The sequence below is a fragment of the Centrocercus urophasianus genome, unplaced genomic scaffold, assembly GCF_019232065.1.
Source record: "Centrocercus urophasianus isolate 14NV4802_14NV808 unplaced genomic scaffold, USGS_Curo_1.0 seq_11, whole genome shotgun sequence".
NCBI classification, from domain to species: Eukaryota; Metazoa; Chordata; class Aves; order Galliformes; family Phasianidae; genus Centrocercus; species Centrocercus urophasianus.
In genome coordinates, this window is record NW_024884253.1 from 90,277,045 (window position 1) to 90,295,622 (window position 18,578).

Below are 18,578 nucleotides of genomic sequence, written 5' to 3' on the forward strand. Positions count from 1 at the left end.
GATGGTGATGAGCAGTTGCTTCTGCATTACTTGGTTTGTATGTATACATGGGCTGCTCTGAAAGTAATGTCTTCTATTTTATTATACTGGCCCACAATATCAGAGTCAGGAGTTGATAATATGGCAGTAGAAGTTGAATCTTCCTGCCAATTTTCTGTTACATTTTGTTGCATACAACATATGGTAGAAGAGAGGCAGTCTGATGAAATAGTATCTGACATGGAAGTGCGTATGAAGCAAATGTGTGTAACTGAACTCCTACTTACTATAAACTTACTACTACTACTACTTACTAAACTTACTACTAAACTTACATCTAATGATTCCCAAATGAAAAGAGTCACTGTAAGTAGGACACAGAGGAAAAAATCTCACTTCCAGCCGTGGCATCAGTCTTATACAAGCAACACTTTAACTCCAGGAAGCTGTTCATGTTCAAAAGCCAAGAGTTTGTTCTTTCCATTCTCATTAGAAACTTGCACAGATGTATCAGGGAAAGGTTTTAGTGCTTTTGATTACAATTCTCAATATAAAAAGGCAATGATATTTAGATCAGAGCATTTGAAAGAGAAAAGGAAGTCTGATTTAAAAAAAAAAAATCTGCTCATTTTAATACGTGACATTTTGTTCAGAAAATAAAAACACAGGAATTAATACAGATACTGAAAAAGGTCAGTAAAGTCTAATCTTCTGGAGAACCTTCGAATATTAGTAAGAAACTGGAAAATTGGTCTACACTAAACCATAGCAATTGCATATTAATTCTGTAGCCTGTAATCAAGTAAATCTTGCATGAGTTTTATAAGTATTGTAAAAGCATCCATGGAAAGTATTTCAGTGGTACTTCTGACAGCTAGTTTGTGTACTTTATCACTGCACCAAGTTTTATGGTACCCCATAAAGTTAGTTTCACATATGTGGGAAAAAAATATATTCTCTTCACTGACCTCTGCACTCCACTGGAAAATCATTTACAGTATTCCTCTGGTATAAAATAAACAATAATAGTAATAATGTGTAATTTTTTGCTTTCTTGTTTCTATATGCATGGATAAAAGATTAGACACACGACTAATGTTCTACATACAGGAAAAAAACAACCAAACATCTGATATGTGATTTTCATGTGGGATGCCAGAAGTGTGTTTTCAAATGAACAAACAGGATTTAGACAACTGTTTGCCATTACATTTCAATTCTGGTGCATTTGAAAATCTGCTGTTTTGGATTACAAAAGCCCAGAATCAGAACTACAGACTGACATTAATACTGCTTTTCAACAGACGCCAAACAGATAAAACTGTTCAAAGAATATGTCTGCTGATGTTCAGGTCATAAAAATATGACTTGAATTCACCAAATCCCCATCAGAACAGTACTTTTGCACCATCATTTCAGCACAGGAAATTGGAACTGAAGGATGGTGTGTGAAGCACGCATTCTGACAACCTTGAGGTCTTCTAGAACAAGGTTTGAATACCACTTAACTTCTCCACTGGCATAAATTATTAAAGTTCCACAGAAGTCAATGAAAGAATATATATGAAGACTTCTCCGAAAGTAAAAGTTCCTATTTTATTATGTTGGCCCATTGTGGTGGTATGGAAGTAGAGGCTGAACCTTCCTGATAATACTCTGTTAAATTTTGTTGCCAAGTGACAGATGACAGCAGAGGGGCAGTCTGACAAATTGCTATCTGTAATGGTTATGTATGTGAAGCAAAGATGTGTAAGTCCTCCACATGGAAAACCTTGCACTCATTGACATTCCCTGATACTTGTTGAATGTTTATGGAGGCCAAACAGTGAAGTAGTGGGCAGTGTGTTTCAGCAGTAGTGAAAATGATAGTGGTGACATGTGCTAGTGCAGATTTTTTGCAAGCACAACATGCAGACTCTTGTTCATCATCGATGAAAGCATGTAGCTGTTGGTGCTATGTTGAAAAATAGTGTTTTTTAGCTGGGAATGTTCTCTATCAAATAGTGCTATTTCTGTTCTTTGTATCTGTTGTAGTTTCCACAGAAATAAATAAGGGCTGTTACTATCAGAGAACTTGTGCATTTAGTCTACAGTGGACTTCTATTGCCACACAGACAGAAAATAAGAGTTGCCCAAAGTTTTCGGAATTAACAGATTTTGATGGATTCAAGATTTGAATCTGGGTGTATCACGTGAACAGCAAGATCTTCAGTATAGCAGTTTTTTAATTCTTTCCAAATTTGATTGGAACACTTCTCCACATGACAGAGACAACTTTCCTTCATATGTGTTATAAATGTAAACTAGGTATAGCACACATGTAGGAGAGGAATTTTTACAGCTTAGCTAACACACACACACACAATAATATCCTTGAAGGGAAAAGAAAGAAAAAAAAACGATGGTGAAGAGCAAAGCACATGTGCGTACTAGGGATGAAGAGATAAAGTGGGCACAGGAGGCAGCATGCTCTTTTCACAGTGGAAGCATACACACTCCCTACCATTCGCTCAGGAGTAGTGTCCTGACCTGTGTTTCATGGAACTACAACAACCTCAGAAGAAACAAAGAGGAAAAAACTGACCTGTTTTTCATTTTCATCCTCCAGCCTCAGCCTGTCCTCTATGCAGTTCCTGGCCTGAAGGAACGCCTTCCTCTGAGCCCTTTCCGTCAAGATCCTCACAAAGACTCCATACAAATTTACACTGACAAAAAGAATTGCATTGGCCACAAGCTGTAAGAAAGAAAGAAAAAAATAATAATATTTTAAAATACAGATTTATTTTACATTTCTACTCAGCAAAATAAACTTGAAAGGAAATAACCCTCTTTACAATTCTGACTTGCTAGTGATGTCACTGAAATCCCTTCACATATCCCAACTGCAGAGGAGCTATAATAACAAGTCCAGACAGATAATATTGCACAATACAGAATTTCTTAGTTCCTGAGTTTAATTTCTCTTATGATGATTCATAGGTTATTAATTTTGTTCAGCATCAACTCCTACATCAGTCCATCTGGTAAGAATGCATTTCAGCATTTGCTTAATTGCATGATGCTCACAATACAGAAATTATTTTCCTATGCCTTTACAATTTAGGGAAACTATTGTCACTTTTTTACATTTGAGAAGTGAGGCATTATCAAAATCTGTATTTCAAAACCTATTCCTAGGTATCTATTCCTAGATATTCCAAGCTTTCATACTGTATACTTTGCATATGGAAAATATTTTTTGTTTGCATCCTCACTGTTAGAGAATGCACTATACTTCTTAAGAAGTCTCCCCAAAATACTATTGATGCCATTGTGTGGTGTACCTCCTAGAAAATGTCAAGTGCTTTCAAATGATACACAAAATGCTTGCACCATTTACATAAGCCTATGCTCACAGGTATGCACTGAAATAATTAAATATTTTGGAATTATTTCTATAAGCAATGCTTTGAAGAACAATACCTAAATGACTTAATAGTCCTGCTGATTTTGTACTTTTTTAAACTTTTTTGCAATATGTGAGAAAAATTAATTAATGTAAATAACGCTAGCCTGCACGCCACCTCCTTATTCAAGACAATCCCATCTAGATTTTTCACTTCATCTCCGATTTCCGAAACCTTGATACTTCTATAGAATAATGATAACGAAAACTCATATTACATAAGTCTCTTTAGAGACTGCAAAGCATTGTTTGTTTAGAAAGGGGGCAGTAAGTTCTATCTACCAACTATCTTTTCAGTCTTATTCTCCATATTTACTGTAGTCACTATCACAGAATCTTGATGAGGATTCATGGGGCTCATGAATTTCCAAAATTTTGGAATTCAGTGGGCACTTATATTGGCCAAGGTGTACCATAAGAAGAACAAAGAAAAACATTAAAGTAACATCTGAAAGTCCTGTGCAATTAAAATTGTTCGTTAAGACCATATAAATGACATATATTTCTAAATTTGGAGGGTACACTTCAAACTAGTACAGCTCTACTCTTGTATGCCTTGCCAGTGTAAGTTAAAGTGCGCTCATATTTGCAATGCACCATGAGTCTTGCTATTTGACCATCAAAATCAATTAAAAAAAAATAAATCATTCACATCACTGTGAAATGGAAAATGCTTACTAACTTTCATAATGTTGTTTTACAGATGAGCATCAGATTAGAATTCAGATAATATAAAGATTCAAAATGGCATGCAGAAACTTGTTGCTGATTTGAAGAACCTTTGGGAAATGTTTCCCACAAAAGTAATAAAGATATTTGTCATGTGTACCTAATGGCAGTATACATCTAGAATGATCTCCATGTAATGAGGTGCATTAAAAATTCCCTATGAATGGGTTTTCCAGATTTTCATTCACTCTGTCTTAAATCACAGAATCATAGAATTGCTCAGGTTGGGAAAGACACTCAAGAACACCGAGACCAACATCAACCTAATTGTACTACCCTCACTCTAACAACCCTCCCCTAAATCATGTCCCTGAGCACCACATCCAAATGGTTTTTAAACACATCCAGGAATGGTGACTCAACCACCTCCCTCTGGGAAGCCTATTCCAGTGCTTAACAACACTGTGTAAAGAAGTTTGTCCCAATATACAACCTGAACTTACCCTGGTGCAACTTGAGGCCATTTCCCCTCATTCTGTCACCTGTCACCAGTGAGAAGAGACCAGCCCCACTCTCGCTGTAATCACCTTTCAGATATTGGAAGAGAGCAATTAGGTCTCCCCTCAGCCTCTTTTTCCCCAGACTAAACAGCCCCACTTCCTTCAGTCTCTCCTCACAGGCCATATTCTCCAAGCCCTTCACCAGCCTTGCTGCCCTTCTTTGGACCTGCTGCAGCATCTCCATGTCCTTTCCGTACTGAGCTGCCCCAAACTGAACACAGCACTGGAGCTGAAGCCTCACCAGTGCTGAGTCCAGGGGCAGGATGACTTCCCTGGTGCCGCTCACCACACCATTCCTGATCCAAGCCAGGATGCCATTGGCCTTCTTGGCCACCTGAGCACACTGCTGGCTCATATTCAGCCCACTGTCCATCAGTACACCAAGGTCCTTTTCCATCAGGCAGCTTTCCAGCCACTCCTCCCCAACCTGTAGGGTTGCCTGGGGTTGTTATGACCAAAATGCAGGACCCGATGCTTGGCCCTATTGAAACTCATCTAGTTTGCCTTGGCCCATCAATTCAGTTTATCCAGGCCTTCTGTAGTGCTTTTCTCCCCTCTGGCAGATCAACACTCCCTCCCAACTTGGTGCCATCTGCAAACTTACTGAGGATGCACTCAATCCCCTCATCAAGATCATTAATAAAGATGTTAAATAGAAGCGGCCCCATACTAAGCCCTGGAGGACACCACTTGTGACTGGCCACCAACTGGATTTAATTCCACTGACTACAACTCTCTGGGCCCAGCCATCCAGCCAGTGTTTCCCCCAGTACACCTATCCAAACCATGGGCAGCCAGCTTCTCCATGAGTCCGTGACAGGGGGGCACAGGCCCAGGAAACAAGGAGTGACAAAAGGGTAAAGAAAAATAAAAAAAGAAGGGGTACTAACAATTTGTCACACGATCTGGCCAGCCCCGGTCTCACAGCAGGGCACACCATGGGCTGTGCTCTGCAGGAGGGTGGCGAGGGGGAAGGGCAGAGAGCAATTAGATGGCTTTAACAAAAGAAACACACCTGCAATGATCTGATGAGGAACAGTAATTACTAAATTTAACCAAATCAAACAAAACGAGAGAGAAGAGTACCCAAAATGCAAGGAAAGCACGTGCCCTTCTCCACAGCCAGCTGAGCCAGCCCCAAGAAAGAGAGAGATGCCTGGGGTCCTGTCCAGAGCTCCACCTCACTTCCTTTTCAAACCAAGTCCTCTGGGGATGCTACTCCTCCCCTCAGAATATTCAAAATGCCCATAAGAGGCAGTAAACAGAACCAGAATATTAATTCTTTAACTCCCACTGGTTCACATGATGTTCTGGTGTGGAATACTGACAACAAAAAAATAACCAAACCACAACAGGGGGACAGTGTCAAAGGCTTTACTGAACTCCAGGTAGTCCACATCAACAGCCTTGCCTTCATCCGCTAAGTGGGTCATCTTGTCATAGATTTATATCAAATTTGTCAAGCAGGATCTACCATTCATGAACCCATCCTGACTGGGCCTGATTGACATTTAATTGATCCATGATGGCTCCCAAGATTACCCATTCCATAACCTTCTCTAGCACTGATGTGAGACTCATAGTCTGCAGCTTCCAGGATCATCTTCCTGTCCCTTTTTGAAGATATGTGTCACATTTGCCAGTCTCCAGTCCATCGGGACATACCCTGTTAGCCAGGACTGAGGGATAATAGAGAGTGGCTTGGCAACCACATTTGCCAACTCCCTCAGCACTCTAGGGTGCAATCCATTTGGCCCCATGGACTTAAGACTGTCCAGCTTTTGAAGCAGGTTCATAATCATTTCCTCGTGGATTATGCAGAGCCTATTCTGTTCCCCATCACTGTCTTCCAGCAAAAGGGGCTGGGGCTGGGGCTGGGTTCCCAGGGAGTAACTAGTCTTACTATTAAAGACTGAGACAAAGAAGGCATTAAGTACCTCAGCATTAACCTGATCCTTGGTCACTATGTTCCCCTCTGCATCACTTCTTTCTTCATTCTTTGTAATTATAAACTGAGGACATCAACAGATTCTCTTCAAACATTCTTACCAAAAACAACAAAAGCAAATGATATCCTGCAACAAGAAAAGGGATCTATGTCGAGCATTAGTACTTTATTTCTCCCTGGTGAATATACATGTAAAAATTTGAAGATGAAAAGCAATATACAAGCTGATTTTTTCATGATTCAGATGAGTATAAACAGTGGGCAGTTCCTATTGTGCTTTATTTTGCTTCAACACACGAATCTGTTTGAGGCATATCAATTTTCAGTAGAAGTTAAACATCAGTAAAATGAAATTTCTGTAGAAAATCCAATTGAACCCTATTTTTTGAGGCATGAATGCTGCTGCACTTGCCTTCTCTCTGGATTTTATGCTGAAATGTAGTGACAACAATGTATAGTAAAGCTAAATCTTAAAGCTAAAGCTAAATCTGGAATTTGTAAAGGCCATTTTCAAGGGGAATAGACTGAGAACAGGTCTGATAAACAGTCAGGAGTTATAGACAGTGCAACTGCTTGATATTGCCCCTATTCAAAGCAGTTGTTAATAGCACAGTATTCAGAAATAATACTACATTTATGTGTAAGAGTGACTTATATAATAAATAATTACTTCTAAAAAAATTGGTCAACTTGGTTTCTAGCCTTCAGCTGGGAGCAGATTATGTATTTTAGCAGTCTGTCAACTGTTCTGAGATTATTATGGTTTCTCTCAAGCAATGATGATCATCCGAACTGGAGTAAACAGTGGATTGCTGTAATCATGCATCCACCTTCAGACTCAGCAGGGTAAGTTCCCATGTGCTTTGAGTAGTTTAAGATAAAACAGGGGGTTAGCTGTCAGCTCTGGCCTGCAGGGAATTATGAAATAAAGCAAGTAAAAGATTAATAGATTTCAGAATGTGAGAAAAGAAAGTAGGGCAAACTGTCTCCTATGATAATAATTCTTCTCCACAACACTTTTTCTTACTTACTACTTTTTCCCCTGTTGCAAACTACCTACCATTCTCTCTGTAATTTTTCCAAATATAAGCCACTTTCATGGTCCCTTTCATTTTAATGTGTTAATGCATTAGTACCACCCTATACTGATACATACATGCATATATAACATAAACTTTATCTGACATAACTGAAGGAAAGACTGAGAGACAAGCTTCTAACATTTTTGAAGAGATATTGAAGTATCCAAAGATGCTGAAAGATCAAGGAATTTCATTTTAAGCCTTTCATATATTATTCACCATATGCTCAGTATTAAAAAGAGTGCTCTTCAGATTTTACCATCATCTCCTATTTACATAAATACTGAAGAAATAGTTTATTTAATGTAGCACAACTGAAATTTCTTTCAAACTGTTACCCGTAGTTGCTGAGGTTACAGATCAGCCAAAATAACAAAAGTTTAGGGATGTGAAAGACATTTATCTGGTTTTTGTTGCTGTGACTGAATCTCACACTGTGCATGTGTGGACCTCCAGAGGATATAAACAAAGGCAGAATTCTGACACTGAGAGATAGTCCGTGAAGAGGGACTAGCAGCTTCAGCAGGTACTTCCACAAAATTTCTGTCCCTCTTGCTTTTAGTTCATTGACTTTCTTGGGTCTCAAGTTAGTTTTGTTAAGGAGTTTGGTAGAGAATGCCAACACGCGCTCCATCAAGGAGTAGACAAATAATTCTGCAGGTAAGAAGCATGCAAAATACGCACACCTACAAAAGGATCAAAAAGCTCAATTAATGGTCTACTTTTTCTAATACTCATCTCCCATTTCTTGAGTAACTCTTTGAAGATTCTGTCAACCCTGAAAGCAAGACTCTTACGTGTTCTTGCTCTCTCTCAAACAAGTGTGAATACTTCTACAAACACACTGTTTGCCTTCACACAAAATGCTGCTTCCTCAACAGTCTAATTCTGCTGTGAGATGAACAGCTGTTTTTTCTGTTTGTCTCATAAAATTGCCTACTGTGGCTAATTCACAAAGGTGTGTAAGATTTATGCATGCCTCAAAAAACTTTTTTTACAAAGTAAAATTCACGTGAATGGACAGTGAAATGCCCAATTGAAATAGACTAGACAAGAAATATAAATTACCAGATCAGAAACTTCATTCCGTTTTCTAAAAGCTGGGTTTGTGATGTGTGTAAAGTTAGATAACTAATTTCAATAGTTACTACTCTCAAGATTAAGCCCTTCTTTGAAGATTTGATTGAATGATTGAAGAGCTAATATCAATAGCCACCTTATCCTCAGCAGCATGAGCTCCATAGTGTCCCATAAAATAAAGGAGAGTGGACCAGGCTGAACTTTGCAGAAAATGAATAAATAAATAAAACAAGATCAAGATTGTTCCTGTATGTTTTCACCCACAGATACGTGATAAGACTAAAAGTGTAGAAGGCCTGAATTCTATTGCCAGTTTTTCTGTTGATTGAATTCTTTTACAATTAATTTCTGTGCCACTGTTGTATCTATTATACAGACAATGTAACATTCTGTCAAAATAGTCTGAGAGATATGGCAGTGAAATACATTACTGTACAATAGGAATGTATTGTGATGCCTGTCTCTAAGGAAAAGTCATGAACAGCTTACTAAATTGTGTCAGTTCTTCCTCCATTAGAACTGCTAAATGACAAAACAAGACTTTGTTGTTTTTCAAAATAGTTGATAACGTGAACAAAACCTTTCTTAGATTTAAACAAAAATCATTTCTCTTTTCCCTGCTATGGTAAATGTTACCATTATACCAGTGGTTGATTTACAGCACAAGATTGCACAGAAGAAAATGCACAGTTGATTCTTGATCTCGACATAGCTTTCTTAAATAATTCACTCAACTCACTTTGCAACCTTTTGAGAATACTTAATCACTACACCTACTTTCTCCTTTTGTTGAAGTGACAGAGACCTGCTCCTTAGCTCTTGACTGCATCTCAAAAAGCATGCCCTGGTGCCAGAGGAGTCAGCCAAACAAATTATCTCCAGATTAAACAAACAAATTCCTTTTTTGAATAAACAGTCCTCCCTTACTTCTATTATTTTTTATCCTAGTTACTTCATGCTACCTACTAAGAAAAAAAAACGTTATGCTATTCTGCGTGGTTTACTTCTCCCCTTCTGATCTACAGTATACCCTAAGAGGGTATTACTGACAATTAAGTTCAGGCAAGCCAACTTTATTTTAATATTAGAAATATTTCCATATGTTATTCCAGATATAGATAAAAAATTTCACACATCAAGAAACTCTCTCCAAAGCTAACAGAAGTACTGGAGCTATTGTGGACAGAAAATAATATTCTTCAGATATAGTGAAGCCAAAACGACTACCCACTCATCCCCAGTATCATTTATTAATCACTCATTAAAAATTAGTAAAGCATACGCATGTGTGAGAAACTGGCTGATTTGCATGGTTTTCACTGAAAGAGAAGCTGTCAAATACAATACAATATTTCAGGTGTAGCTTTCTCTTGCTGTTGTATTGTGGTATTGCATTTGAGCATGTAAGGTCCAGAGGAGGATCATACACCTTAAATGTAATTTCATGATCTCTGTCACTTCCATCTGAGAAAATAAAGACTCAATAGTCTGCCCAGAAAAAAGTCAAACTATTCTTGAAAACTGGCTTATATGTCATATCCCACAGATTTGTCCACACTAAGGGAAGAAAATGTTTCTTATGCTTCTTTCCTGAGTTTGCTCTTACACTCTTCTAATCGCGGATTGTAAGTCACCATAAAACAAACAAGCTCTCCAAGTGCTTTGGAGTGGATTGTTACCGTTTGGGGATTTTTTGGTCAATGTAATTGTTCTCAAGCATTAAAAATATTTTCTAGCAACCACAAATGAATACATCACAAAAATCATTTGAAATAATTTCTACAGAAATTATGGCCTGCTTATTTTCATTAATTTTTGCATATTCTTTGCCAGGTGGTCAGTCCCTGAAGCTGTGCTGGATCAAACAAAAATGTGTAGCTCCCTCCCCTTACTGCATTTGTTAGAATAATGCTATGTTGTGGAATTACAGCATAGTACAGAAAGCTGTTCGCATTTACTATATGCAACACGTGATTTGTTTCCAAGACTTGTTTCCACACAATAATCCATCAGAACATCTCAATATATACAATTTTCTTTAAAAGCTGCAGTATCTAAATACTTGAGGGGCTACACAATCCAAACTAGTTTTAAGCCTTCTGTGGGACTAGCGTTGCTAGGCAACCAGTCCTTTAGATCTTAAATGCAATTTTTCTATGTTTGAGTCTTATCCATGACTGAGGAATGGGTTGTAGCAGCCTCACTCTGGCTCCTGCCTGCTGTAGACAGGAAGCATTTCTTATCTACTGTACAGCTGTCAGAGACATAAAATAAGGCCATGATATCAGTTCAGCAAAGAGCACTACATTTTTACATCGTTTCTGTAACAATCCAGAAGGAAGAGAGCCTAGTCTGAGTGCAATAGTTTCATTCCCAGGCTTCCAAACATGCTTGTTTCACAGCTGACTATGCCATCAGCACTGCTTCATGCTCCTGCGGCATGGCTTGGTTGTGTTACTAACCATAAAACATACTTCATAAAGTGTCTCTTACAGAATCCATTTTATTGAATACTGGTAACCATGTATTGAGCTCCTGCACATTCTAATAGCTGTACTGCATTTCCATATTTTCCCTAAGGATTTCACAGTATTCAGCTTCAGTTTTCAAAGGGCACCTGTACAAAGCTCTGCCAATATACAGCAATGGGAAACCAAGCCTTAGTCAGAAAGTAGTCATTTTTCTGGTCAGTGACAGTGTTGATTACAAAGCATCATCTTCCATGTCCCAGTCTCGCTCTCTAGCAATTCATATTCATTCTTGTCAAGTGTAGGAGCTGTGACACCAAGCTTGTGCTGTACACAAACTACTTCTTTGGATTTTTTTTTTGGTTGGTTTTTTTTTTTTTTGTTTCCAATTTAGCTTCAGAGGACTTTGTCAAGACTTTGTCTGAGAATTTGGGAGAAAATCATGGCTACAAGCAGGTTCCCAAGGCATTGTACATCAGTTAGGCGTGATTACAGATCTATCACTGATGAGAAAATCAGTACAAGGTAAGTTCAAGCAGCTGTCCAAATATTATACTGTATTGAATTCATCACTAGGAAAGGACATTGAAATACACTATTTTAGAATATACAGAGCAAAATCTGAATTAATTATCTTGACCCAGGCAGTGTTAGGTTCACTATTCTTATATGGATCAATGGTCCACCATTCTTATATGGATCAATGGACCTCAAATTTCTTCTTGTTACTATAAAAGTTTCGCCCCAAAATATCTAGAAGTATACAGTAGTCTTCTAACAATTCACCTGCAAATTAAAATGAATTACTATACTGTAAAGCTGTCACTCACTGCCAAAAAATCCGGTTCTTTTTCTGATAAATGAAAGCAGTCAGAAATAAAAAAAGGATAAACTGTGTATGCTGTTGCCCTGGCTGTCTGTGTACTGCTATGTGAAAATACGATTGCATTAGCATGAAACTGACCTCAGTAACTTTCCTTTCTGCCAGATAGATCTACTGCTAGACCTAACAAATATATTCACATTTTTTTCTCTTTTCTCCTCTCCATGCAGATATTTGAAATAGTTGATAAATGATGTCACCCCTGTTCAAATGTCCTTAAAACATGAATACATTCGCCTTGAGGAAACTATGTTCTACTAGACTGAGTCCATTTACTCTTCTTCTGTTGTGCTTTACAGCCTGCAAGACAAGCTTTACAATAAGCTATCTCTGCAGATAAAAACATTTTCACTCTGCATGTACATTTAATCTGTAGTATCTTCTTTCACTGTTGGCACTTGAGAGCTTTAATATTCACAAATTTGAAAAACAATCATTTAACAGAAAAGATAGAAAATGTTAGCCATTTTCTTATTCAAATTTGAAAATTATTCTCTTTTTTGCAAAGAGAATCCAGTTTTATAATGTCATAACCAACTGATCAAGATACTGACACACTTCAAATTATTGACTGTTCTCACACAGCATCAAATCACCTTGAGGTACACAATGGATACACCTATGCTTCCACATTACCCACCATATGCACCCAGGTCCTTAAGTAAAAGCAATCCCATGAATAGGCTTGCCTTTGCCTGAGGCAGGAATAATCCTGACTGTCTTGCTCAGCATGTTCGTTTTATGCACCACTCTGACTTCATCCACTTCTACAGTATGTAGGAAGTTTGATTGGGCAGGACCAACTCCTTTGGCAGATCCCTGAGTGTTGATTAATAGGGTGTCTTGCTAAATGTGTGCCCCAATCTTTCGATGTCCCAGCACCTTTTGTTCTCTATGTAGTCTTTAACAGTCCATTGTATTATTCAGTTTTTTCTGGAGGCTGGTACATGATAGAGGATGTGATATATCCACTTAATGCCATGCTCTGATACTTTCCCACAATGCAGTAAGACCCATTGGTAACAAGGCATATTTCTTCTCTTCTTCTGGCAGTTTATTATACAGTCGAGCCTCTTCGGCACGTGTCACCTCCTGCGCTGGTGATGTTCCAAAATCTTTGCCTTTGGGCAAGTCCATAATCATTCTAAGATTCCTAGATAACTGAGATTCTTTATTCAAGTCTGTTGTGTGATCAGTGTGATCCACTTACTCCATGTAACATCAGTTGCATGATGCGAAGAGATGACACTCCCTTTGGACATCCAGCTCAGCACAGGCAGTCAGCATGCCAAGAGAAGCTATGCTTCCGTACGAACCACATCCAAAGCAGCTTGAATACAGTATCTCTGCTGCCAGAATCTTTTTTTTCTTTCAGTTCGAATATAATAGGCCTTGGATCTTCTATATCCTTGACTCCAAAACACTAAGGGTTGATCTGAAGTCTCCTCTCAGGCATTCTGCCAGAGGCTCCAGGTAGGACCATTCTCTTCCCCTTGACGATGCTGAATAGTGTTGAACAGAGATTGGTAGACATGGGCCAGGTTCCAGCATGCTGCAGTGATTTGTGCTTCTCTAGAACTGCCAGGGAGACAGCACAGCAGCTCCAGAAATTCTACTAATTTTGCAGGATTCTGCAGTTGTTCAGATGTGAACTTCCAAACCACTAGGGGTGGCCATCACTCTATGCACCTGTCCACAGCTTTCCATACTCTCTGACACTCTATCTTGCCTCGGGGCAGATCTCTGGGTGCTAATCTCAAATAACTGCTTAATCTTAGACATAAACTGACACACATTCATAACGCACTGTCATAAGAGCACGTTGGTTTGAACATCCAACAGATACTCAAATATTCTCAAGAACTATTGTAATTAATTTAGGGAAAGAAGGAAAAATGAAAGAGAAAGGAAGGCTGAGGAACTTCTGGAAAATGTTCTCTCCTGTCTCATCCGTAGCCTGGCTGCCTGAGGTGACAAAGTGAAGAGTTTGTGTGAATGAAAGTGAATGATTACTAATAGCATCCACTATGGTTTCCAAAGTTTATAGGTTATTGCAATGCTGAATTCCCACACCACATTAGTTAATCCACTACCAATTTTATCATAAGTCAAGGCCACAGAGTATATAGAAAATAAAAACCTTAATCTAAACCTTAACAGGCTGCCCAGAGAGGTTGTGGATGCCCCGTCTTTGGAGATGTTCAAGACCAGGTTGGATGTGGCCCTGGGCAGCCTGGTTTAGCATTAAACATGGAGGTTGGTGGCCCTACATGTGGCAGGGGGGGTTGGAGATTCATGATCCTTGAGGTCCCTTCCAACCCTGGCTATTCTGTGATTCTGTGTAATCCCCAAATATGACAAACAATGCAGCAAGGAATCTAAGCAGCAAGCAAGGTGCTACACAGTATATTTCCATGAGAAGACTCACGAAGATCTCTATAAATAGTGGAAAAATTAGCACAGAGACAAATAATCAAACTACCTCAACACTCTGTTTAAACATGCTCTAGTCAGTCCTGCTGTTATCTCAACCCTTCGTGGCCCAGATTGGGTTCCAAAACAACCACTGTGGTTTAACCTGGTTTGACTTTGCAGATGGCTAAGCACTGCACCATCATTCACACCCTTCCCCCATCTACCTAGTGGTATGAGAGAGAGAATTAAAAAAAAAAAGAAAAAGAAAAAAAAAACAGCAGAACTTGTGGGTTGAGACAAAATGATTTGCTAAAATAGAGAAAAGGAAATAGATGATAGCTACGACTACATATATATATATATATATATATATATATATATATATATATATATATGCAGATGACAAGCGATGCTCAGGCAGTTGCTTACCACTCACCCATGGATGTCCAGATAGCTCCCGGCACTGGAAGATGAACCCCCACCCCTTTCAAAACTCTCCTTCTGCATGATGTCACATGGTACGGAATGTCCCTTTGATCACTCTAAGTCAGCTGTCCTGAATTTGTCCGCTCCCAACTGCTTGCACCATCCCAACCTCTTAGTGGAAGCTGAGAAAACTGGAATTGCCTTGGCTCTGTACAACACTGCTTAGCAAATTTGTGGGTAATCAACATTGTTCTCCTAAAACCAAAACATAGTGTCATACCAGACACTTTGAAGAAAACCGAATCTGTCTCAGCTGAAACTAAGAATGCATGAATGAGAGATGTCTTTCTATGTGTTGGTTTCCTTTTTTATCTTTTTATCCTTTTCTACCATAATACTCAGAACTCTTCTAAACTTTCATTTAAACAGTGACAGTCCTCCATACTACAAATAGTTTGATGGCTCTATTCTCTGCTCTGAATGTTAGTTATGGTTGACTTATAGCTGTCCACCAAATTAAGGATGCAATCTTTAGAAAAAGGTGGTATTTTCATTTTTTGTATGAGAAGAGATAACAACAGAATTTCATTCTCTAGAATGGTTTAACTGAATTATTGAGAATTCTGAAGATAACAGAGGAAAACAAAAGATAATATTTATTTTTCATTCTGCTTCATAACAAATGAGAAAGGGAAGACAATGTTCTAAGAACCAAATCAAGATGTTCTCTGTTTGAAAAAGAAGAATCAATTCCAAATATTGAAAAGTCATGTTTTGTCATATTACTTACTTAATTGCATGCAAACAATTTTTAACAGTTTGCTAACCATATATATATGTACATACATTTTTTTTTACTAGAAGAAACTAAGAAATACTATATGTAAAATGAGATGTGTACTCTCCAACAGTCCTTTATTTTTGCTTCCTTCAGGCGTAGGCTTTGCAAGTTCATTATCTGTCAGCTTGGAAAGAGGTAATGCTAAGGAGCTGATGACAATATTATGAGCATTTTAGAAAAAGTTGGCTACACTGGAAAAGTTGACTGATGGGTGCATCAGGGAGAGCATCCCAGATCTCCCAGCTAGGGAGGGGATTGTCCTGCTCTGCACTGGCACAACCTTGTCAGAATTGAGACAAGAGGGGCTTTTGTTTGTATATTTTGCCTTTCTTTTTAGTACAGCAAAAATAGAGATTACCTTTTTAAAATGATCCACTATTTCCTCTGTCTCACAGGACTTGTATCATGAAGACTGTACAGGTATGAAAAGAGTTAGAAAGTATATTGCAGAAACATACTGAATTGTGCTAAATGTAGATGTATTTGGAAAAAAAAAATAAAATGGGCTTGTAATTAAAGCAAATATTGCATGTTGATCATACCATGTATTTATGAGGAAGCTAAAATATGCAAGAAAGTTTGGAAGGTCATTGTTTCTCCAGATACAATCTTATCTACTTACAGAATGATTGAAGTTTTAAACACCAGTTCATTTGATAATTTGTCAGTCATTTAAATATTTTCTAACATCTCCTGAATTATCTATAAAAAAGTAAATCAGTCTTTATGGGATGACACTAAAAACAATCTTGGAAGTCACACATCTGTAAAAGAGAAGTTTAATTTTAGATTTAATTTAAAATCTCATTTAAAAAAGAGAATTTGTAATATTAATTTAAAACTTCATAATAATTTAGCAGGTAGTTATTATAGATAGTTAATATGTCCAGACCAGAAGTGAAGGTACTAAAATATAAATTCACATTACATTACAATCTCTCAATTTTTCTCTTTTCTTTTCCTCTCTCTAGGCTTAAAAATAAAAATAGATATGAAAAATACATTCTTGCAACAACACCAAAATTTTAGTTATATTCATTTTTTGTGACTCTAAAAAAATACACATATTTGATTATTCTTATCAGTTTTGCTTTACTGCTATTTCTAGTTAATAAAACTCTTTAAAAAAAAAGTTTCTGATATGAATATTGCAATAAAGAAAATTTTCTTGCATCAAATATTTAAAATATATATATATATTGTCCAGGTTCTGAGGCAAATCAGCCCCAAATCCACTGATAAACTATCCACACCATCTATTCACAACCCCTTTTTAAGAACTACCAACCCACACAAACAGATTTATTAGGGATAGTTATTCTTCCTTCAGAAATAAATAGCTTTGCTCTGATACTAATTCCCTCTACGAAGTCACCTGAAATACTAACTTTAAAGAGTATGGCTTCAAACACTGTGTTGTGGGGATACTTGAAAGTTCATCTGATAGAATGAATTTAATGCAGATTCTTAAGACACTGAATTAGTAGCAACTGCAGAGACTTTTGAAACAAGATGAGCTTGTGCAAACAGAAAGAACTTCATATAAATAAAAAAAGGGTCAAAACAGAACTAATAAATGGGTAGGTTTTGACAAGGTGGAAGACCACACAGTTCAAGAGTACCCATCATTTTTCTGATGATGTAAGGAAATAGTATTTAAACTAAGGATAGCTGCAAGGAAAAACAATGAGGAGCAGCTTGATCCAATTAAATTCTATATAACCCAAGGACAGAAAGAAGGCAGATGACCAAATGAGTATTTAAATGCAAATATATGAAGAGGAAAATGGAAAGAGCTAAAACTGATTACTGACTTAGAACTCTCATCTTAGAAGTACACTAAAAAGAAAATAATCTGTGGAACACTCAATTTTCAAGGTGCAAAGCACATGGGGAAGAAATAAGAGACAATACCACATGAGGGATGCTATGCATTAAAAGAAGCACGCAGCACAACAAATTGAATATGTTAGCTGTCTTAAAACATAGAAGAATCTCCATGGATTACAATTTATACTTACATGGGAAAATCACATGCTTTTGTACAGTGCAGCTGTACATGTGCTATCACAGCCTGAAAGGGATGATTGAGGGAGGATTGCTCACCTCGGACCTCAGAGATGATGTCCTTGCAGAATACCCAGTTATTCACATGCAGATATGGTAACTATTACATTGGGGCAAGAAACTAAGGCAAATTTTTAGATCTCATAAATGACTGCTCCCTGAAGCATCTCACCAAGGAATCACAAGGAAAAGATTCACTCCTTACTATGTTTCTAAGCTCTTTTCTAGTACAAGAAAGAACAAACTAAAAATAAAAATAAAAAATAGAAAGAGAAAGAAAAAAAGAAAAAATGAAAAAGAGAAAACCTACAGTACTTAATTTCAGAAGGACAAAACATTTTTATAAGAAATACACCGTGTCTTCTGACTAAGACTGAATTGTCTGTAAAAGAGATTTTAAACTGTAACAGTACAGCTTCTCTGCATGAGAGATTTAAATTGTCTCTTTAAAGGAGATTATCCTTTCAGGTGCAATACTGTTGTGGTCACACTGATTGATCACTTGCATGGATTCTGTAAGCAATACACTGTGTCTTTGTTAGTACTACCACACACAAGTGAATGGGGAGCAGGACTGAGGTGTAGCAAGGCACCTGAGCCAGCTAAAGCAGTGACTTCTGTGGTACAACTTTCCCTTTTGATGTTGTGCCAATGAATGAGCAAGAATAGTTACCCACTGAACTGGCTCTGGGAATTCTTTAGAAACTGTATTTTT

The 18,578-nt window shown here is 37.7% G+C and overlaps 1 protein-coding gene across 1 annotated transcript in view; it reads right to left on the reverse strand.

The window, feature by feature from the left end:
* Positions 1-18,578, reverse strand: part of ADCY1 (adenylate cyclase 1) — a 104,892-nt gene that overhangs the window by 63,421 nt on the left and 22,893 nt on the right. The window contains exon 2 of the mRNA XM_042839393.1: positions 2,564-2,713. Within this exon, the coding sequence (XP_042695327.1) occupies positions 2,564-2,713 (150 nt within the window). The remainder of the gene's footprint in view (positions 1-2,563; positions 2,714-18,578) is intronic.